Here is a 22,716-nt window from a genome sequence, read left to right on the forward strand (position 1 = left end):
TAAGCTAAGGTTGTTTTTATTTATTATTATTATTATTTTTTTTTTTTTGGCTCATTTTCTATATATATAGTACATTCATTAGATGTAATTATATTTAGTTATGTGTATTGATTATGTATGCATATGTGTGTAACTATCAAATACAATCACAAAGTGTATGTATAATTTATATTTCATTTTGTTTATATGGGTATTTACATAAATTATATAAAAATTATATTTATTTAATTAGGGTTTGATATTATATATGTATGTATCTAGATATACACAGATAGATAGGTATGTATAAATGTATAATCAAGTATAAACAGAAAAAGTAAGTAACTGAGGCATAAGCTGCTGCTGCTCGGGTCATATGAATCCTATAGATTATATTTATATAGCTATATAAATGATCAAAGCTATATTATGAACATTCTCTCTCTCGTATAGCTCCTTGTATAGTTCTCTAAGTAATAAACTCTATAAGCAGTATAGTGTAAGTAGTTAGAATTTGTATTCCTCTCTTCTATCCAGCCGTCTCCTGAGTCTGTGTTTATATACAAATCAATACATATATATCTATATAGCATATATATATATCAAATGCTCAGTCCTCCGTAAATGGATGATCGGATGTATCGCTGTTATTACGTCGACGACTCTCCAGTATCTTGATCGCCTGCTCCAGGGTCTCCTTATAAAACAGATTCTCTTTGGTGCCATCGCTGGACAGCGAATATTTCGTGTCGTCCAGATGCCAAGTCAAGCCGAGCACTATATTGAAAGCGGATGCATCATAGCCATGACAGCCCGAGTAGCGATAAAGTGGCTTTTTGTTGAATTTGCAGCCATTCGATTGGGCACCTAAACGAACGTACGAACATACAAGATAAGAGATACAATTAGATAAGCAATTATCAAATCAAAATAGATACAATTATCAACTAATTTGGATACCCATGGCGATTTTACAAGCAGGTTATATTGCTTATTATACAGATTTACTACAGCTCTTTCCATCTAGTGCTGCTTGAAGAATAACTCAAAGATTTTAAGAGATTGCAGATCTAATATTTAGTATATACCCAATATAGACAGCTTAGACATTTCCATTTCCTGTACATCTCTGAATTGATTGGGCATAACTCAAAAACCTAAGATCTATAGCTATGGTTTATAATCACTTAAAATATATAGAAATATGACAAGTATTTTTTTTTTTTTTTTTTGATAACTAGTCTTATGTAGGGATGTTTGTTTTAGGTATGATTATATTTATATATCATACAACATATACAAATCTTTTGCAGGGCATCTGCTAGTTGTGCTTCCGAGCTTAGCTCTTCCTCTTTGTAAACAGAACGAATAATTGTAGTTAGGTTAAGCCTTTTTAATTGTGCATAATTCAGTTAGAAATTGATCAAAGCATAAGGAACAATGGATACGAAAACAGGTAGTAAATTCATAAATGTGTGTTTATATATATATATCTAATAAATCTTCGCCAGATGCTAGCATACAGTGCGAACTGCTATATGATGAACGAAAGGGCCGTTACTATCCATTCGACATAGCTGATCTAAAGCTGAGACGTTGTCTGGTGCGCCGCGTCTACTTCCTGCTAATGGTAGTATCATAAATATTTCATTATCCACATCATTTATATATCTATATCTTTTAGCTAGAAATTGCGTGCGGCATACCCTGCATGGAGATCATCTTAATGCTACCCATAAGCTACAATGAGCTTTATGTGCGCCTCTCTAGTTTCATAATTTCTTTAGTATTTTATTCTTTGCTCTATAAATTTCGGGATTGGCGTCGAGCTGCTCCATATAAATATCTCGTATATCTGGTTACAGCTATATTAAACTTTTCAAGCAAAACTATTTATCTATTAAGTATTGCGAAAACACGTTGGGTAAGCATAAACATTATCTATATCTATATCTATGTCTATATTCATATTTATATCTATATCTATCTACTTATAGGTCCATTTACATCCTGTAATCCTCATGATCCAGCTCTTGGTGCTCGCTTTATTTACCAAACAGCAAAAAGTTCCCTTCACCCAAGGCGTAGGCGTCATCATAATCTTTTTGATTTTTGGACTCTGCTTATTACTGGCCTACTTTCTGAACATCTTATTTATTGTTTTAAACGCTTACTCTTGCACTGTCGTCGCCTGGTATATCATCTATGACACGTCCTTGATGCTCTCTGAACGACATGCCTACAATATTGAGCCGGAGGAATATTTCTTTGCTGCTACGAATTTACGTGCCGATTTGCCAGTTTTCTTGTGGATGATCGTACGACATTTTGTTCTGGGTCCCTTTATATTACTGCTTAAGATTATCAGAAACTGTCGATTCAAAGAAGTATGCTAAGTGTAAGTTTCGGATATATAATACAAATTACAAGTTCCTCTCTAAATCCAAACTGTTGTACAGGATATCCGAGCTCGTTAAATGTGAGCAGCTTCTGACTTACACAATTAAAGCTGCCCTAATTGCTTTATTCCATTAACTGAAAACTCGATTCAGATCAGGGACTGCATAGACCCCAATTATGTCAGCACAAGTGTGTGTGTGTGTGTGTGTGTGTGTGCATACCCACTCACACACATATACATATGACACGTTTTGCTATCATCAACTAAATGCGCTGTAAATGATGGTCATTAGGTGAGATTGTGGGTTATGAATGCGACATTGATTGACAACTACAATATGTGGACAGCAGCAGGAAGCGAGCCAGCGAGAGAGTGAGCGAGCGAGGGAGAAGTCCTGCCTAATGACAGCCACAGTTGAGTGAAGGGAAAGCCAATGGACAACTGCGCAATACTCGTTCGCTAGACGAATTCCAATTGAATTTATACAACATCTAAATTGGTTTTTAGTTGGAAAGCTGGCATATGTAGCTTTAAAGAGGTTTTAGACTGGATAGTCAGACTTACCAATTGGATCGATGCACTCCATGGTCAAAGCACATTTCAGCCAGGGCAGCATAATCTTCTCCGTGACGAACAGAGTGTCCGCAAAGAAGACCACGTCGAGGTCCACCATGCGAAGGAATATGAAATTCTCAGCGTCCGACTCGAAGTAGTCGAACATCTTTGGATGGGTGCGCGAGGAGACGGCCGTCGGGGTGTTCCAGCCCAGGACGCCGGCCACCAGGGCGCGACTCTGCAGCTGCTGCAAGTCGCGATGGCTGCCACGAATGCGCATACAGTTCTCGAGAAACAAGATCGATTTGGATCTCATCAGAGCATCCTTTATCACAATTGGACGATATGCATGGGTTCGCTGGTCGCTGACGAACGACGGAAACTCCGCGAGGTCATAGGTGATGACGGTGCAGCGGCTGCTGTTGCAGCAGGCGTTCAGGGAGCGCAGCTGATCCTCGGACACGCCCAGGTCGTAGATGAGCAGCGACTCGTTCGGCAGCTTGGCTGCGATATTCTGCGCCAGCAGTATCACCGACGACACCTGCCCCTCCTGCACGTAGCTGACTATGGTGAAGTTCGACTTGGTAATGTTGTACGGCGTCGTGATCCGTTTGCGCTGGCTCTTCTGCTCCACCTGCTGCAGCAGTAGCAGCTCCTGCTCGGCCGCCTGTCCGCGGCCTGCCCTCAGCTGCTGCTGCTGCTGCAGCTCGCGCTTCGACGTGACGGGCACGTCTGTCTGCACCTGCCTCTGCTTGCCGCTCTCTGCCGGCTGCTGTGATGCGTCATCTTTTGTGCTCAGCGGCGACGTGAAGCCCAAGAGCAGCAAATACTTTGGATCGAGCTCGAGCTTTTTGCGTTCCAGCCCAACGCGCAGATTCTCCTGGAAGAAGCATAACACAAAAATACAAATCAGTTTATCATTTTCTACTTTGATAATCTTAAACTCGGATTGAAGCTGAAAATACTTGTGTTTCAAAGAATTAATGCTTATCAGCAATAAATAGTTGGAAAGCCCGCATTTGATTGCAGCAAAAACTATATCGAGATAGGAATATTTTATTTTGCATTTATTTCACAAGTTTCAATCAGCTCGAAATTGGCATGAGGCATGCTTCGAGCTAACTGAGCCTTGACACACACAACGTAGCAGAAGGTGAAACAGAATCGACATGGCCACAGCGGGAGGACGGGGCTCAGAGGTCAGATGGCGGATGTCAAGCTGTCATGCGACCATCCTAGAACGTGGACTTTCATTTCCAGGCTAATTTCGCTTGTGGGCTGAGCCGCAAAATAGAAAAGAGAGACAGAGAGAGAAAAAAACATAGGCCAAAACTCTTTACTGGCATATGACACGCCCCTCAATAGATACTTTGCTTTGGGGAAAAACAAGTAGGAGACGGATACACCTGACTGGAAGATGCCCTGAACTGATTAAGGGATAAAATGGGTTGCTTTATACCATACACCAAATATGATAAGGCTAGCATCTGATATTTTATATTGTTTTAATTTATGATTAGTGTTTATGTGAAAGCGGAGTATGTGAAGGACCTTTGTCATCTTATACTTTTCTACATTTATGCTCTTGCAAAGGAATCCACAGTTAAACAGAACTCAACTCCCTCTCTGTCTCTCAATAAAAACGAGGCAATATACCACATTCTCAATATATTCCAGGGTATAACAAGGAAAAAACCACGACAGCAGTTGTTGATGTCGCCCAGAGGGACTAATTTAGGCGGGCAGCACAATGACTGTGAATCGAATTTGGTGTTATTATATTGGGACTCTATTTGCCAATGGGAGCGACAACAAAACCAACGAGATTTCTCGCATATGCCACTGGGAAATTATAACTCACACAATAACAGAATTTCAATGAAGATTAAATAGATATGAATTGCTTGAGCTGGCCATTTGGGCAAAAGATCTTAGCTTTAAGATTACGAAGATTATGGAGAACCATATTAAACTTCGATTCCTCGTGATTTTTAAGAAGTTGTTAATATAAAAGTCTCGAAGTTCAGGCGTATATATATATATATATTTGTGTAATAATAATGGGAGTAGCATATGCATCAAGTTTCATGAGCTTATGAATTCTCGTTTTTAACCCATGGCAAAATAATAATACTACACAAAACACAAAACCGAAAACAACAAAAATATAAATATGAAAAAAATAAACTAAATATATATACACATAAAACACAAATACATACAAAATAAAACAATAAAAAATAAAAAAATAACATTACACACGATTTAACAAATAAAAAAAAAAAAGAAATAGTATAATAAAAAACACAATGCAATAAAAACATATTATTTAAATAAATGTAAACTAAAAAAAAAATGAATGATAAAAAACAAACATAAAAAATATACACCGAAAATATACACAAAATATTAAAAAATATAACAATAATTATAAAAAAAAAATAAATATAAACAAAAATATATTTTTTTTTACAATTAATTTATTTCTATAATAATATTAATTATTAAAATAAATATATATAAAAAATATTAAAAAATTAGGCCATAAAATATAAAATAAAACAATTAAACTGAACATGTCAATATAAAAAATTAAATAATTAATAATTATTAATAAATTCAAGAAAGAACCATCTGGCTAAACCCAAGGAAAATGGAGAACTTAACAGAGAGAGAACTGGCTATATTCCGAGAGCTCTTCAATCGCATCGACGTTGAGGGGGATGGAGAATTCTCGTTTAGGGAGCTGGGCATTGTGATGAGAGCTTTGGGTGGCATCGTCAGCGATGGGGAGCTGCAGGATATGATCAATGAGGCCGATTCGAATGGCAATGGATCGCTTGATTTTGAGGAGTTTGTTAATACACTCTTGCGCAAATTATCGGACACTGATCGGCCCGAGGATCTCAAGATGGTCTTCGCGTTGATCGACAAGGATAGAAATGGATGTATTGCCACAAACGATTTGCGCAAGCTCTTTGGATCGATTGGCATTCAGCCGAGCGACGAGGAACTCGATGAAATTATACGATCGGGGGACAGCGACCTAGACGGTGTCTTGATATTCGAAGAGTTCGCTGCCATTTTAACCAGCGAAAAATAATATGGACATTAGATATCGTTCTGGGGTCGCTGACTCGATAGAAATCATGCGATTGGGGAACGCCGACCAAGACGGTGTCTTGATATTCGATGTAAACCAGCGAAAGATGATTGGATGTATACAAGTACACTACCATATGGACATAAGAATTCGTTCTGGGCTCGTTTACTCAATATTTGAATTATCCGTGGCTTATCGCATTGATGCCAAACATAGTTTGAATATTGAGAAATCGATTCTAGACACGAGTCTTAATAATAAATGCAGTGTATAGAGCATTAAAATGATATTTTGGAATCTCTCTTATCTTATCTCTTCGGTAATGATCCAAGTCTCATTATATGGAATATATAATCTATATATGATAGCTAAATATATCATTGAGTTGCAGTTGCCCGGTATATATAAAGACGGAGGTTTCATGTAACTCATCTAGTTAGCTTTATATAAACAGATTTAAGACCCTTTGCTCTACATCAACTCCATTTCAAACAGAAACAAAATCTCACAGACATACATACATACATTATATTCTAGTTACAAAAATACTTTAAAATAAAGTCAGAAAATGGAGGCCCCAGCTTTTGCATTGAACGAAGATCAAATGAATGAGGTGCGCGAGGCATTTGGAACGTACGATCCGAATAATACGGGAAAAATCAAGGGAAAGCAAATGGGTCTCGCGATGCGTATGTTGGGCTATTGCCCAACCGAAGCGGAGCTGTACGATCTGATCGATGAGATCGACATGGATGGCGATGGCGAAATAGAGTTCATGGAATTCGTAATGATGATCACCAAACGCATGGAGGGCTTGACCAAAATCGAGAATCTAAGGGTTATATTCAAACTATTCGATCGCGACGACGACGGCTTTATATGCGCGAACGAAATGCGAAATGTTATGCACAATCTGGGCGAACGGTGCTCCGAGGAGGAGTTCAATGAAATGATGAAGGAAGTCGATGCTGATAACGATGGAAAACTCAGTTTTCAAGACTTTGTGAATGCCGTCAGGAATTGAGATTGTTAACGAAAGAGCGTGAGAGAGGGCGAGAGATTAGCAAAATGGGGTCTACTGAAAAAATACGAGTCTAAAACTTGAGCTGCTCGAAGTCTGTGAAAGAGGACTTGAATGAAAAAGAAATTGGATGGAATCTCAAAGAATATATCGAATATATATATCATATAAAGGTCTATAAGAGTGAAAATTCAATGAGTAGAAGAGCGGAAGAGCTTATAACTAGAGAATATTTCAGATATTTCAAATATCAAATCAAGATTTTTGCAGTAAGCAATGGAAATTAGATATACAAATTTAAGCACTTTTATTGCAATTAGTGGAGAGAAAAACAAAGAATTATATATATAGTGAAAGACCTGAAACCAGTTTTAATTGGCCACTTAACAATTCTAAAGCAATTCATTTATGTAAGTCAGAAGCAAACGCAGGCGCTGGGGCAGGCTTTGACCAGTCCTGACAAGGCCCAAGTGACATGCAGCGCCATATAGTCTCTGTAATACACTTTCAGAGAGCAGTATAGCTAAGCATATTAAGTGGATTCTCTATATGTATTGCACTGTGTATTCCTAAACCAAATCCTAGTATTTACTATTATCATAGTATTTTCCATCAAGGAATTCTTTCAAATGAAGAATGCTCTAATATTGATCAAATATTAAAGTAGATATTATATTATATACATATTTATTATATGAGAAAGGGTATTTAGTGGTCGGAAGTGTCCTTAGCACGTGAGCGACAATTTTAATATGAAATTCCAGTTATGGGGGTCGCGCGTGACTCGAAATGGTTGCCGCATGTGACTAATGGCGCCTACGAGGGTCACCAAGTGTTACGATGGAGCAGCGAAAAGCAGGAGACGAAAGAGTTGAGCACGAAGCTCACGAAACAGTATAAACTAGGCGCCATTGCACCGATTTCAACTGCATTTGTATTCCCTTTTACACAAGTATTACCAGTCATTTACTATCGTCAGTTCATATTTTTCTTTTCACACATCTTTTATATTAATCTTTAAGATCTCAGCTCTCTTTCATCAGCTCAATTACAGGGTAGTTCCAAGTCGGTACTAGACTAGTCTTGAGCATTTATATAAGTGTCTCTAGTTGTCCGTAAGTTGAGGCTAGCTAGCAATGGGTTTCTTCTCTAGGTCATCGAAAGCTCATTTGTGCGATATCATATTCAATTATTAAAGCATATCGAGCGAGCTCTATAGATACACATACATACATACATACAGACATGTATGTATGTGGAGACGAAACTGTTCACAGCGAGCCCTGCAATTAATTGATGTCGGTCAGAGTTCAGGGTTCACGGGTCAGACGTTAGATATGAGCCATTAGACGACTTTAAGTGGACAAGTGGACTTGGATACCAATTAAATTAGACTACGACGGCTAATGCAAATTTCCATAGAATTTACAATTAACAAATGATTAAGATTAACGCTGAGAACAAAAAGAATTTTACACATATATTATGATATTTGTGCAGCTAAAGATCGTAGCGAATCGTTTCTTGGGCTTCTATGAGACGAGAGTCAAAACAAAAGCTAAAGTATTGTCGATACAACTAAGATTGTATAAGACCTATAGACCATATGCTACCCCACTTCCATATGTATACAAAAAAGAATAAATGAAAACGAAAAGCTAAAATTAAAAAATTAATTATGAAAGGAATTTTTCGTTGAAGAGTCTAAATTTCAACCCTTGTGGTTGAGTGTTACGCGATAGACTATAAATACAATACATACACAACACACACACATTCATGTACATGTATATAACACTTGTTTTTAACTACTTCTCCCATATTTATACATATAGATTTGGAAAACATTTGTGCTTTTTCCCACTGGGAATGTGCCTAATAATTGGTTTACCTGCTTACAGCTATGCAGGTATGCCACAGTACGGCAATAGAGGTGTGTAATTAGTAAGAATTTTAAACAGATTTTAAGCCAGGCTTACATACAACCAACGACATGTATAGCACGCCTCAAGCTTAAATTTTTATATATATTAGCATACAATCCGTATAGTAGATTAACTGAGCATTCAGTTTGGACTATGAATAGTTTTCCCAAAGTGGGCAACTGCGACTTTTTACACCTTGACGTCAGGTCGAGCCTTGATGATAATCATTACAATTTACCACATTCATAATCATCATCATCGCTATCATTATCATCGTGATGCGTGAGTAGAGTGCAAGCGAGATACTTGGGGAACATATCATATATCATTTGAAGCACCTTCATTGGGTGGCACAGTTTGTCAACAAGTTGAAGGAGGCACCGAAAGGAGAGCTGGAAAGCGGCTTAAAGCCCATTTCAATTGGCAATCGACAATTGGGAAAGCGCGTGTATTCCATATATATATGTGCATCAAACCACATGCATCATTGAATGAAGGAGAAGAGGCTATAACAGTTTGCCAGAAAGACGTGTATTTGATATATGACCTCGTTCTTCTCTATAATAGTTACTAAAAATAAAAGTATACAGATCAAAATATGCATTGATCTCTAAAGAAACATCTCTATAAGAGCAGATTATTATACAAATATTCGAAGGTATGATTATGAGAGTATAAGACTATTGTAGTCAACAGTCTAATCAATCTAAGAAACAAGAGTTGCTCTATTCTTTTCTAGCTAAATGTGGTAAATGGATAGACGACTTGAACAATATTAGTCAACAGCCAAGTCAGGCTAGCTCACTCGGTACAAGTATTGCTAAATAGAATAATGTTGTCTTACTCATGGTCTGTTTTGTCGGTACGTATAAAAGTACATATAGGAATTCATTACAATTGATCAAGACACATCAAAGTTACTCAAAGTGTTTCATTTAAGGGCTTAACTCGATGTACCTTAGAGCGTATAGCACCATATATTATATAGCATACAATTGAAACTGTAGCACGACCTATCGCAAGCGAATGTGCCTTGGCAAAAACCAGTTATTAATAGCTACTAAGAAACGTTGCCAAATAGAGACAAATCAAATACAATGAGCTCTCTGTGCAGAGACGGTGGGAACTAGTTTAGAGCAACAGCAAAAACCTCAATCACATGTATAACTACTATACACATAAGCACAAGTACATCTGATACGTCTATATGTATATACATATGCATGATTGAATATATGTGGACTCTGTATATTTTCTCTCTGTTCAATAAATTAAGCAAACAAACAAACAAGAAACGAAAGCTGTGTAGAAAATGAAAACTTTAAACAAGAGCAAGCGCAAAATACTTTACTACAAAATGCTGAAACCGAAATACCCTTTAACTTAAATATATGTATATATAAGCCTCAGTTTTTCTTTATCCTCTAATGTCTACTTCCTCTGCTCTACAATTCGTTGTCTCTTAATATTTTCTATACCTATCTATCTATGACCTTTCTATGCAATTCTCACATAGTTTAACTCATTTTCTCTGATTCTACCTATTGTACTCCACCTTTGTATTTTTTTTTTACTTTAGTACACATATAAGATAGCTATGCATACGTTCTCTACTAATAGATAACGTTAAAATTATCGTAAGTACACATTTATACATAAATATTTATTCATATTTATGTAGGTAAAAGGAAATGTATGTTAAGCAATAAGCATTCGTTATCTGATAACTATAAAGTAGATATGTATATGGATACTTCTTTTGTTCCGCTAAATTCTACTTAGATAGAAGACTTGAAAGTGTTAAACTCTTAGTCACGATTGAAAGAACTTGATTTATTTATGACTATGATTTGATTGGACGCGATGCTTGACTTAATCATCGGCGATAAGATTGATCTAGACATATTCCACTGACAGCACTCCACAAATCGTTGATAAATACTTAGATAATGCTCAACCCACTTCGAGTTCGTGTTGTTTGATGTAATTGAAAACTAACTTTTTTTTTTTAAAGTTAAGCATGTTATTTAATGCCCGGGAGGGAATGTGTTTTGGGCGCGTGTTTATGGACAGAGAGGGGCGGGAAAGGGAGAGGACGAAGCATGGTTAAGGCCGGAAAGTAGCTGCCGCAATCTAATTAAAGTAAACAATAAACGTTCTGGCCAGACACACACACACATCAAATTAAGGCAAACAAAAAGTCGAGTCCAGGCAGTGGGGAACAAAACGCGTATGCTATAAAGAAACACTGGCAGCCAAAAGTATGCATACAGCAGCAGTAAAACAGAAGAATACAAAGTATTATAAATGATTGAAGTGTATATTCAAGCATAGCTATGCATACACTAATTGGCAAAAGTATATAGCTATGGTATTGTACGAAAGTATGATCACCAAAATTAATGTTAGAGTATTAATACTAAACAACTTATCCAATTAGGCTTATTATACACAATTACTAATAGAGTTAAAATACTTATGCCTGCCAGACTAAGTACATCCCCACCTTTGTGTGAATAGTTTCAGGTACGTACGTATACTTGTGCCTAATACTGTTACTATTGCTATATGGCAGCATACTTATGCTTACTAGTGTTTATTTTCACAGATATAAAGTAATAAGCCGTTTATATGTGTACGCATACTTACACCTAGTACTGTATCATTCACATTCGTACATTCTTGTAGGTATTCCAGGTCTATGTACATAGCATTCTAACTACTAGTGTACATTTTTCACATGGGTATGCAAACTGGTGCTCTCTAGTGTATATTTACACACACACACACATTCACACACACACAAACAGACACACATATGCATGCATATGTTGTTTATTTGGAGGCACAAAGAAAGTTTTCATATGGAATTTGCATGTTAAATGCCTTCGTAGCTATTAAATTTCGTACGGAACTTGAGGAATTCCGTGGGCGCACCGGCGTAAATGATGATGGACGGACGGACGGACAGCTGGACAGTTGGCATGGCCATTGGCAGGCATGCCAAGCGACAAATGATGATATCTTTTGGGTCATTTACATGTTTGCCTTGCCTGAATGCCGGATTGCCTGTTAGCCGGACAGTTGAATAGCCGGAATGCCGGATAGTCGGACAGCCAAGTAGCCAGAGTGCCTGGTTATTCGTCTTTCCTGTTCGCTAGCTCTCTCTCTCTCTCTTTGACCGGAGACTTGTTTCAATTTGGCTAAAAGCTTCCTTTTAAATGGCACTAGAGCCAATTTCGAGTGGCAAACTCTTAAAATACCCTGTAAGACGGTTTTACGGCTAAGGGAAAGGTCTCACAGATTACTGACTATCAAAAACCCAGTAAACAATTAAAAGCTGGCCTGGCGGACTTTCATATTGGGGCTTTATAAGAGAGAGATGGGGGAGTTACTGTAAGAATTCAGTCTATATTTGGTATACACCCTATTTCCAGGATACGATTTTACAGGATACAACTAAGCACAAAGGCGTGTAGCCATTAGCGCTGCTCCACAGTTCAAGCACAGTTCATTTGCAGGGCATTTCCGTGGGCCTGGAAAGCGAGGCATAAACCAAAGCACAGTTCAAGGATTATGTAAATGGATTTCGATGCCAATTGGCAGGCAGTTCGTATGATCCATTGCCAAGAAAAGTCATAGCGAGGCTGTCAACTTGACACTGGGCAGCGCGACTGTTGACATCACTGATAAGCCTCGAATGAGTCAAAGCAAAGGAATAGCCCAAGAGAACAAAAATATGAAAAGCGACTACGTTTTCAATAATTAGACATATATCAAATATTATCTGCACATTATAATATATATCAAATATACATATATCTGATATAAGTACATATATATTTTTAGGGTGTATTATATATAGCTTAAGAGCCGCTGATAAGTCAAGTGTTTTACTCAATGAAGTCGACGGACAGCGACGATGAAGAAAGCCGACTATCATTGTTGTTTTCACAGATAAGCACACAATGTTATCACAACAACAACAGCAACAACACACAAGCAAGGGGCAAGAACAACTGTTGCCTCACTACTACTGTCTGGGTACGTGCAAACAAAATTTGGTTGCATTGGGGCTTATGATTAAGGGAGATAAAGCACTGTGGAGTTCACCTGGCAAACGGATAAAGAGGGGGATTCGATAGATAGATAGATAGATAGAAAATCTAGTATATAAATTCAAAGATTTTCATTTGAATTCAAGTTTTCTCTCTCTAGCTTTCATAGATGCGCATACCAATGAGAGTCGTCCAACCCATAAATATAAACATCTATTTTCACTTAAGCAATTTCTACAGGTTTTCGTATTTCGACATGCAATTGATGATCCGCAATTTTAATCACGTCAATTTAAATTAAAAATCAAATGCATAAAAGTTTATGCAAGTAAAATCACGTTATCTTCCACTATTCACATTTTTAAGCAAGTTTGAAAGCCACCCTCGCGCTTTGGTGATATCTTCGTGAAAAAACAAGAAATATTTACAGATTTGTTGTTTATCTTTTTCGGGTTCTCTCTCTTTAGATTAAGTTGAAGGGAATATTTTAATTATCCTCACTTTATAAACATTTAGATATATAATCTACAAATATAAATACTTATATTTAGATGTTCCATACATTAAATTTGTATTTTTCTATCTCATATCAAGATCTATTTTTACTATTTTATATGATCGAAAAATGTATACACTTTTCTTGATAAAATTTAATTAAATTAGCTAGAGGTGTACGAACACTACTCACCTGAAACTCTTTGAGCTGTTGATGGGTCTGGACCACAATGTGCTTGAATGAATCGTTCGGTTCGCCAGCCGGTCCAAAGACAATGAATACGAGCGTTGCGATTATCACACCGATTAATATCAGTATTAAATGTTTAGTTCGCATGGCCGCTAGAGTCGATTTCGATTTGAATTTCGAATTCAAGGTTAGCTTCGAATTCGTCTTATAGGCAATTTTGCGTGCAAAAATGCGCTTCAGGGTGAGTGAGGCCTCCAGTCTGATGGCCGCTCTCGAGCTCCTCGTCCCAGGTTTATCAACAGAAATAGTTCAGGTTTGGTTGGATTAAAACCATTTTAATAGTCCACTAAAATTCCATTCGAGTTTCAATTTCTTTCTGTATTCATTCTATTCATTTAATTTATGATGATGCATCGTCTGCCTTCGCGTCACATGTTGCCAGGCGACCAAAGCAAGATAAATCCAATAAATAATACTTCTAACTCGCTAGCATATTATGATAAAAACCAAGTATTATTGCACTGTTATACTGTTATACAGTAATATTACACACAAATCACATTACAATTTTCGTACATTTGTATATCAAGATTATATGGACAACAACAACGGCAACAGCAAAATATTGTTATAATTCTGTTATACTCAATGCTGCATGTGTCATACTTTTATATTTGAAGGACCGTATGGTGATAAAGGAAAATAATCAAATATTATTATATTGTCATACTAATTTACTACGGCTTTATTCTTTGACTGATTTACTGATATACTACAATGCAATCGCATTGTTATACTGTCATACAGAATAGTGATACACTTTTGCTGATATACTATGCTGTAATATTTGAAAAAACTATTTCGACAAATAAATACACAATACAGTATTAGTATACACAGTTATACTATGTTTCACTGCATACTAACAACAAATTATGATGCTTCGGTCAAGTGAATGCGCTTTTCCCAATTTATTTATAGTGTTTTTGTATTCTGACAAATATATTCACTAAACTATAAAAAAGACCACATTCAATGTCTTTGAATGCGAATTAACTTTTATAGTTTACTTTTTTACTATTTAATCGCACGCTAGATTTCAATTGCTCTTTTTATTAATCAATAAATTGTTAAAATGTTTATGATTTTGCTATATTTTCGCTGAGTCTTGCGCATCTGTGTGTGTGTGTGTGTGAGTTTGCACACACACACACAGGCATGCATGCATAGAGACAAACAGTTATGCATATGTGAGATGGTGTGCGCGCGTGTGTGTGTGTGTCTTCACCTTTGTGGGTTGATTTTATGGCGCACAGCCAAAGCAGCCGCAAGGCAATTTAATGAATAGAGAAGCTAGCTATTCCTATTCCTGTTTTATGCAAGTGATTGCGCTAGACTGTTTAGCATACGATTTAAGTGGCGCTTCATAAAAGGCGCCGACTGCTTTATTTCTATCTCTTTTTCAATTTAAAGCCTTGCCGCTTGTCTGTGGCGTTGTTGTTGTCGCTGTCGGTTTTCGTTTGTTGGTTGGAGCCGGCGCAGCCTCCATTTATCGCAAAAACTCACACGTTCACTTCTTTGTGCTTGCAAAACAATACAAACAGTTGTCACGAATTTTTACATCATTTCTGCAATTTGTTCTTTTAACTTTCACATTCGCGAAGCGCCCAATAAGCAAAGCTGTAATGCATGCAAATGTTTCACCGACAGCCGCGACAACCACTTTTCGAGTATAAACAAATGAAACTACTCTTTAGTTGGTGATGTGAAGAGACCGATAGTTTTGACAGCTTAAGCTAATTCAAAATCGTCGGCTGGAATCGATTACTATTTAAATTGTGATTAAACAAACTAATTAACTTTAAGTACTTCTATATGCTTGTTATTGGTATCTGTATGGCAGATAAACCAAAAATATATAAATTTTACTCTAATACAGTTGTCGAATGTTTATCGAATAATGTTAAAATCAGCTGACCGCACTGTTGCCGATGTGAATATATATTTAAAAATAATTTCAAATTTCTATCAATTGCTGAAACAATAAATTGTTATCACTATAATAGCTTTGTTTCATTTCCGTAGACAAAGAAAGTGCTAATAAACTTTTCGGTCAAATAAAAAAGTGTTTTGCCAAATGAGACAAAACCAATCCAAACAAACCATCCAACAGACTTAGAGATGAGTAACAAAAATATCGATATTTAATCCACTGACATGAATTAAATTCAAATATGATATCAGAAATTATAAAAAATGCATTTTTAACTGTACTTAGCATAATAATAAGCATAAGCAACATATGGAATCTTAGTAATTTCATTTAGCTATTTAACTATTTGAGTGCACCAGTGCACCAGTACCAAATGAGCAATCTAGTCGTCGATATTCCGCTGCCAATTTGACAACCAATTACACAACCGAGTAAATATCGCATATCATACTGCTGAATAACATTGTTGAAAAATGTTAGTTCGGGTTTTTTAAGGTGCCCACAATTGGCATTCGAGTAACAACCTCAGAAGAGGAGCAAACAAACTTTATTCTCTGCAATGGCGGGACGCGAACTAACAGTAACACCGACGAAACGCGAGCGACGCAAATCCCCAGCCATGGCCAGTTGCAGCAGCGGCTGCAGCACTTCACAACAACCGCCACCGCCGCCGCCTCCAATGTCACCATCCTCATCTGTGGCAGACACAACATTCGAGCCAACAGTCGATATGATGGTGAATGATTTCGATGATGAAGCCACCTTAAATGAGGAGGAAGCGCTTGCAGATTTGGAGGCGCACAATGTGGAGGACGAGATAGCGACGTTGCGTGAAGAGAGCGAAATGCCCATCGAACTGTTGCTGGCCAAATATGGCAACATGGAAGGATCTGCCCTGGGACGACCCTGCAGTAGCAGCAGCAGCGGCGGCGGCAGTGGCTCAACTTCGAGCAGGGGGCGACGACGTGCGCCAAAGAGGTCACTGGAGGAGGACGAGCGGGAGCAAGAGCAGCCGGCAGAGCCAAACCAGGCTGAGCCGGGAAGTCCCATGAAATACCATGAGGGCGCTTTGGACCTGGAAGACCTGCCTCCAGAACTAGCGAAAAGGTCTCATCGTTCGCATTTGCTCGATCTATATCCGGAGCAACAAGCCTTAGACGAGTTGGAAAGCTGTACGTGAAGAGAAGCAAGGCAGGGCAAGGCTTTTATAGCATCTGTACTTAAATTCTGCATATTATTTTTAGTTACTCCACTGGAAACGTTGCTGGAGCAAGCCGAGGACGAGGACCAGGAGGAGGATAGCGACACGGATTCAGATGACACTAAGAAGATGATAATGATTGGTCCCGAATATCAAGCTGAGATACCTGAAGGACTCGCACTATATGTCGCCGATGTATTGCCCTATGAGAATGAGGATCAATTGATTTGGGCCCCCAGCCAGGTGAGCGAGCGGGATGTCGAGGATTATCTAGCTAAGATACAGGAGACGCGTGCAGGCGAGGAGGACGTGGTAGCCGAAGAGACAGAACGAAACGATCTGGATGAGATGGTACCGCTAACTCTTAATCCTGCAGTAGATGCAGCCGTAGCTGCAGATCCTGTGCCTTCTTCAGCTCCTACCCCTCAGGCCATAGCCGATGGGGAAACCGTGGTCAAGGACAACGAGCAAGCTCTGCACCTCCTCGTGCAATGTGGCTATGACTTCAAGGAGGCCCTGCGTCGGAAGCGCATGAATGTTCTGCCCCTCAGCGACACGATGAGCAGCTGGTCGGAGGAGGAGTGCCAAAAGTTCGAGGAGGGCATCCAAAAATTTGGCAAGGATTTCTATCAGATAAGGCAAAACCAGGTAAAGCTCGAGGGCAGCAAACACAGTGGTTAACTTGCATACGTTAGCACACAAATATGCAAATTTGTAGAGAGCTTTAAAAGACGAGTAGAATAAGCTACTATAAATGTATACGAAGCCTGAAATTCCCTTCTATATAGATGACAAGTTTTATTAAGTGTTGTATCCAAAGTCCATATAACTTATCTGTAGCTATTTAAATATCGAGTTTTTATAATTAGGGCTCTAGGTTACTCGATATAATTTTAAGGTTCCGGGCATATATGCCCACATAAAAAATCAGTTCCAAGTTAAGCAGAAGTAGTAAATAAAATAAACTAAAGAAAAAAGTGCTAAAAACTTTGAAAATTCAATTTATGTTGATAACAGCGTAATCGATTACTGATAGGAATTTTCCATTTGAAATTTGTACACTTGACGAATGCTGAATCCTATGTGTGTCCTTTCAGGTTCGCACGCGTACCATGCGCGAACTGGTTCAATTTTACTACCAGTGGAAGAAGAGCGAGCGCCGGGATCAGGCCTTTGCGCTTAACGATACTATTGATCATATGGATGTGTTCATTAACGAAGGCGGTAATGGAAATGGGAATGGGAATGGAAATGGCAGTTGCTCATCTCTAGTGAGCAGCGGCAGTAGCAGCAATGGTCACAGCAATGGCAATGCTGCTGTGGACGAAAAGGATGCAGCCATGGTAGCAGTGGCAGTGGGAGCAGCAGCAACAACGACGCCAGCAGCGGGCGTCAATAAAAAATCCACAACGAAAAATTATTCCATTATGACTGGCGGCACTACGGCAGCTGTGACCACTCGCAAGCATGGCATCTCTTTCGCACTCGAAGAGGACGATATGGAGCAGGAGAATGGAGTGGATAGCTTAAGTTAAGGTCAAACGAAGGGACAATTACAGGGTGGGCTAATTGGGAGCAGAGCATTTGAGCCAAATGCGCAGGCGCTTGAGACTCAACGATGGCTGCTGCTGCGAATAGGATGTGGCATTAATAGTAAGAAAATCAAACATTCATTATAAAAATACATACATTATCACTATAAATATTTGTATGTATATATGTATGTGTATAAAGAGAAAAATATATATATGTATACATGACAAAGAAATAACAAAAAACTACCTCTCACAAAATATTGCATTTTCTTCTGTACTGTAATTTAAATACATATGTACATAAATACATATGTACATATGTACATTGTAAATATGTCTAAGTCTACATCGGCGTATGTGAATTGTTGTCAAGTCTTGTATTTACATAAATATGTGTGCCGTAAGAGCTAATCAGAAGTTATATTTTTCATATAGAGCTAAAACAAGATTTTACAACTGTTCGTTCGAACTCCTTCAACTGCTGCAAGGATCAAATGTCAAGCGCAGCGGTAGATAAAATAAACACGCAGACAATTCTCATATTCGCCTTTGCTTGCAATTTCGCACACTCACACAGGCACACAAGCACAAGCGACCGCACGTACACTCGAGCATAGAGAACCAAACGGGAGATAGCAGTAAAACAAAAACAGGGCCAGGCCCAGACGAGCGAAGATCGTGCAAAACGAAGTTTTCTGTTGGGTCTTGTATTTCTACTGGTATCGATGCTACACATGACATTCACACATACATATGTTGCATATACACACATATGTATGTGTGTACACATATGAAGAGGCGTGCACATTTACGTGTGTATCAGCTCCTCTGTTCGTTTTTACGTTGACTTCACTGGCGTAGCGTGAACATTTTACGTTCAGGTTCGCTCCATGCCACACAGCTCCAGTTCAGCCAGCCAACCGACCGTAGTGAGCGAAAAATCCAGTTTTGTTTAAAAATAAACAAAGCGCAACAACTGCGCACACTACAATCCTCAGCGTGCAGCATATTCGTGTAATGGCGGGAAAGAGAGAGGAGGAAAGAGTTTAGCTAGGATACGGTTGGAGACTCTAGCATTAAAAGCTAATAATTTGCATATGAATCAACAAAGACTAGCTGCTGATTACGATTGCATGTATTGCTGTAGTCGACCAGTTGGTCAGCAACAACAGCGCATTTGCAATTCGTTACGGCCGAGGCAAAGTTAACAACCGTAAAGCGTAAAGAGGAGACAGCAAAGAAACAGCCGTCAAGCGGCCAGCGGAAGCTTTACATCCGGATAGTAGACGTCGTCGCAACAGCGCGTCGGCCGGTAAGTTCTTCTTCTTCTTCTTTTTCGGTTTATAGCAAAGCCTGTCTGCTTTGAGCCCTGCCTACGCGCTGGCTCACTCTCTGCCTCTCTCTCGCTCTCACTCAACCTCTGTCGCTCACACTCTCTCGCTCTAGACTGCTTGTACATACAATATCTGTTGATCATTCGCTTTGCGTTGCGCCTTCGCCTTCGCCGCAGCCAAAAGGCACGTAAACTGGTTGCGTCGTCGTCGTCGTCTGCGCCGTTGCCCGTACGCCGTTTGTCGTGGTCGGTGTGGCGTGCCCGTAGTTTTTCTTTTCTTTATACATTTTTGTTGTCTGTTTTGTGTGTTTGGCTGCGCTCTTTTAGTCTTGGTGTAGCGCTTGAGCCGCGCGAGTCGGACCTTCACACGGATCAAGCAAGCATCAGCCATGGAGCGGGCTTACAGCAATGCGTCATCGGCTTCCACTTCGCCACCCTCCGTTGGCGCCTTTGGGTTCACGAACACTGCCAAACTGCCCATCGAAACAGTGAAGCGGCTCATTGCCGCCGTCTCTCGCCGTCCCATCCTCTGGATGCGCACCAACGCGAATGGCCAAAAGCGCAGCGATATTACGCCCATTTGGTTCGACGTCGGAAAGGACGTCAATTTGCCAGGTAAGCTTAGCAGTCCACGTTTTTCGTTTTCGGCCAGGTAATAAGCGAAGCTAACTCTCTGATTGTAAAAGGCGTATAAGCAACATGTTCAGTCCGTACATATGGACTTGTGCTACTGTGTGTGTGTGTGTTTGTGTATGTGTGTGTATGGCATGCGGTTTCCGTGTGTTTGAGTACGTATGTATGCATATGTATGTGTGAACATTTTTGTTTCTACAGTGCGCATTCGTTAAGGTATAAGTACATGCATATGTAGTATATATGTATGTATGTACATACATACATATTTTATATTTTTTCGTAGCCACATTAGCAAATACACACTGTATATATGTATGAACGTAATTTTGCGATTCTCGACTGTTTTATCAAGCGAGTACACACTGTACGTATTATTAAACGATACTGCATTGCAGTTCTTACAGCAGTTTTCTATTTTAACGAGCGCACACTGTACATAGGCACTATATTGCTTTTGCGGTTTTGTTGTCAATCAGACATCTGTGCCCCATGCACCAATGGCAATCGATGCATTATCCTTTTGTTCACCTTCTCTTCTTCTTCTCCGTCTTTCACCTGCAGCCGACGTATGCCGTGTGAAGTGGGGACACCTGCGCGATAATTTCCGTAAGGTGTACATACGTAACAACCTGTCGAATGAGTCGCCATCATCGTGGCGCTTCTACAACGATATGCGCTTCATGGAGCATGCCGTGCATGAGAATATCATGAGGCAGGCGCGAACGCGGGGATCCAGTTCCAGTTCCAAGAAGCATCCGCCCATACACTGGACGGAGAACAATAATCACATCATGGACGACAGTAGTCGCAATAAATATGATGAGCCCATTGTGGCCACCGAGCCAATATGTGAGCTGAGCGATAGCTACGATTCGGAGTTGCATCAGCCGAGCTTCTCAGACATCAGTTCCTTCTTCGAGGAGGAGCAGCATCAGCAGCGGGACTGCAAACGTGTGAAACTGGAGGATGTGCAGAGCAGCAAGGGCGAGGAGCTCAATGATGATGATTTCGACGAGGATGCAGCATCAGAGACCGAGGAGGAACAGCGACCCGATCCCAGCGTCTTCACCATCGAAGTGCTCGACGACGAGGATGAGGACATGCAGCGATCCAAGGAGAAGCCAACTATCGTCAAGACCGAGGAGGAGCAAAAGCCAGCAACACTACAGGATTTGCCCTTCAAATATATCAGCATGGATGCTGCGACCAATACAGAACCCAATGGACAGGACATCCAGGACGATGCGGATCGCATGTTCCTACTTAGCCTGATGCCCTTCCTGCAGAGATTGGATGAGCGGCGGAAGCTGCGGGTGCGACAGAAGCTGCAAAATGTTTTAATTGAAGAACTTGAGTTTGGCTGATTGTGTTAGCCTTACGCTATGCGAGGGTAGTTTGAGAAGTTCAATAGTATTAGTGATAAAGTTATTTATATTGTAGACTTTATATGCATAAGTGTATTCATATATTATATTGAATATATATGATGATATCTCAGAAATTTTGAAGCTACCCTCGCATAGAAGTGCATAATACACTATTTTAAACATTTTAAGCTTAGCTTACAGTATTAAATTATGCGACTGAAACACCCATTACATAGAATGTAAACCGGAAGACCAATCTAATAAACGACTACAGTAAACACGCAAGCAGAGCTAAATATAACTAAAATAAACTCTTTACAAATACTTTAGTCTTTATCGTAGGTAACAAGCTTGAGCTGTACGTTTTAGCGAGCCCTCACTGTACATAATTATGTGACTGTGTGCTACACGCATCGTGTAATTAGTGTTGTAAAGGACGCCTGGACCGCTTACCTGCAACGGGTGGGCTGCGCACCTGCGCACCTTTACCTGAACCGGTATGTCCGTCTGTCTGTCTCAATAAATTCCATGAAGCCGCCGTTGGGGCAACGTTTTCGATTGAATTTTCTCGGCCAGCGAGCACGAAATTTTTGTCAGTGCAAAAGGCACAGAGAGAGATGAAAACAAGTTCCTTAAGGGTGTTGTTTCTAGCGACGACACAACACAAGCGCAAGAAGCAGCAGCAGCAGCAACAACAAATGCGCGCCACCACCGGCCATATTTTCGCGCCACCGCCACATGCGCCGTTAATGTGTTCGCTCTCTCACTCTCTTTAACATAGTCTCTCTTTGTGTGTCATCACAAAAATCCGAGACCAAGGCGACGCTTTGATGCGCTATAAATATGAATATGCTACGAGCCAATTGGACGTGCTGCTCACATAGACGAATGCTGTTAGAATATACATATACTGACAACTCATCA

General features: G+C 39.4%; 6 protein-coding genes and 1 long non-coding RNA gene across 14 annotated transcripts; 5 read left to right on the top strand and 2 right to left on the bottom strand.

Moving 5' to 3' along the window:
- Positions 1-29: 29 nt before the first annotated feature.
- On the bottom strand, positions 30-15,503 carry LOC108653533 (uncharacterized). 6 transcript variants are annotated; one of them, XM_089261392.1, is made up of 4 exons: positions 15,294-15,503; positions 13,731-14,144; positions 2,945-3,815; positions 30-846 (listed from the first exon to the last, which is right to left on the bottom strand). In XM_089261392.1, the coding sequence occupies exons 2-4, from the start codon at positions 13,872-13,874 to the stop codon at positions 590-592; spliced, it is 1,272 nt and encodes a 423-aa protein (XP_089117518.1). In that variant the 5' UTR covers positions 13,875-14,144; positions 15,294-15,503; the 3' UTR covers positions 30-589. The 6 variants fall into 6 exon arrangements, with proteins under 6 accessions (XP_089117518.1, XP_089117517.1, XP_017959608.1 ...); XM_089261391.1 differs by having other exon boundaries at positions 13,731-14,202; XM_018104119.3 differs by having other exon boundaries at positions 13,731-14,213.
- Positions 1,451-2,402, top strand: LOC115562186 (uncharacterized). Its single transcript, XM_030383128.2, has 3 exons — positions 1,451-1,609; positions 1,664-1,903; positions 1,977-2,402. Exons 1-3 carry the CDS (start codon positions 1,451-1,453, stop codon positions 2,373-2,375), a joined length of 798 nt encoding a protein of 265 aa, XP_030238988.1. The 3' UTR covers positions 2,376-2,402.
- Positions 5,527-6,349, top strand: azot (ahuizotl). Its single transcript, XM_018104143.3, has one exon. The coding sequence runs from the start codon at positions 5,589-5,591 to the stop codon at positions 6,036-6,038; it is 450 nt and encodes a 149-aa protein (XP_017959632.1). The 5' UTR covers positions 5,527-5,588; the 3' UTR covers positions 6,039-6,349.
- LOC108653545 (neo-calmodulin) lies at positions 6,509-7,417 on the top strand. Its single transcript, XM_018104142.3, has one exon. It carries the CDS (start codon positions 6,607-6,609, stop codon positions 7,060-7,062), a length of 456 nt encoding a protein of 151 aa, XP_017959631.1. The 5' UTR covers positions 6,509-6,606; the 3' UTR covers positions 7,063-7,417.
- A 630-nt stretch (positions 15,504-16,133) lies between the features above and the next one.
- Positions 16,134-18,714, top strand: LOC108653529 (mesoderm induction early response protein 1). 2 transcript variants are annotated; one of them, XM_089261383.1, is made up of 4 exons: positions 16,134-16,151; positions 16,216-16,892; positions 16,965-17,569; positions 18,019-18,714. In XM_089261383.1, the coding sequence occupies exons 2-4, from the start codon at positions 16,280-16,282 to the stop codon at positions 18,454-18,456; spliced, it is 1,656 nt and encodes a 551-aa protein (XP_089117509.1). In that variant the 5' UTR covers positions 16,134-16,151; positions 16,216-16,279; the 3' UTR covers positions 18,457-18,714. The 2 variants fall into 2 exon arrangements, with proteins under 2 accessions (XP_089117509.1, XP_017959603.1); XM_018104114.3 differs by lacking the exon at positions 16,134-16,151 and having other exon boundaries at positions 16,163-16,892.
- Positions 18,715-19,246: 532 nt separating this feature from the next.
- Positions 19,247-22,077, top strand: Coop (Corepressor of Pangolin). Of its 2 annotated transcripts, none has more exons than XM_018104130.2 (3): positions 19,247-19,768; positions 19,903-20,404; positions 20,987-22,077. In XM_018104130.2, the coding sequence occupies exons 2-3, from the start codon at positions 20,179-20,181 to the stop codon at positions 21,787-21,789; spliced, it is 1,029 nt and encodes a 342-aa protein (XP_017959619.1). In that variant the 5' UTR covers positions 19,247-19,768; positions 19,903-20,178; the 3' UTR covers positions 21,790-22,077. The 2 variants fall into 2 exon arrangements, with proteins under 2 accessions (XP_017959619.1, XP_017959622.1); XM_018104133.2 differs by having other exon boundaries at positions 20,117-20,404.
- On the bottom strand, positions 21,352-22,709 carry LOC149090933 (uncharacterized). Its single transcript, XR_016196964.1, has 2 exons — positions 22,246-22,709; positions 21,352-21,750 (listed from the first exon to the last, which is right to left on the bottom strand). It is a non-coding gene; the product is annotated as an uncharacterized LOC149090933 (long non-coding RNA).
- Between the last annotated feature and the right edge of the window lie 7 nt (positions 22,710-22,716).

The sequence above is a fragment of the Drosophila navojoa genome, chromosome 5 (assembly GCF_054131105.1).
Source record: "Drosophila navojoa isolate 15081-1374.11 chromosome 5, UAZ_NAV_1.0, whole genome shotgun sequence".
In the NCBI taxonomy this organism is placed as follows: Eukaryota; Metazoa; Arthropoda; class Insecta; order Diptera; family Drosophilidae; genus Drosophila; species Drosophila navojoa.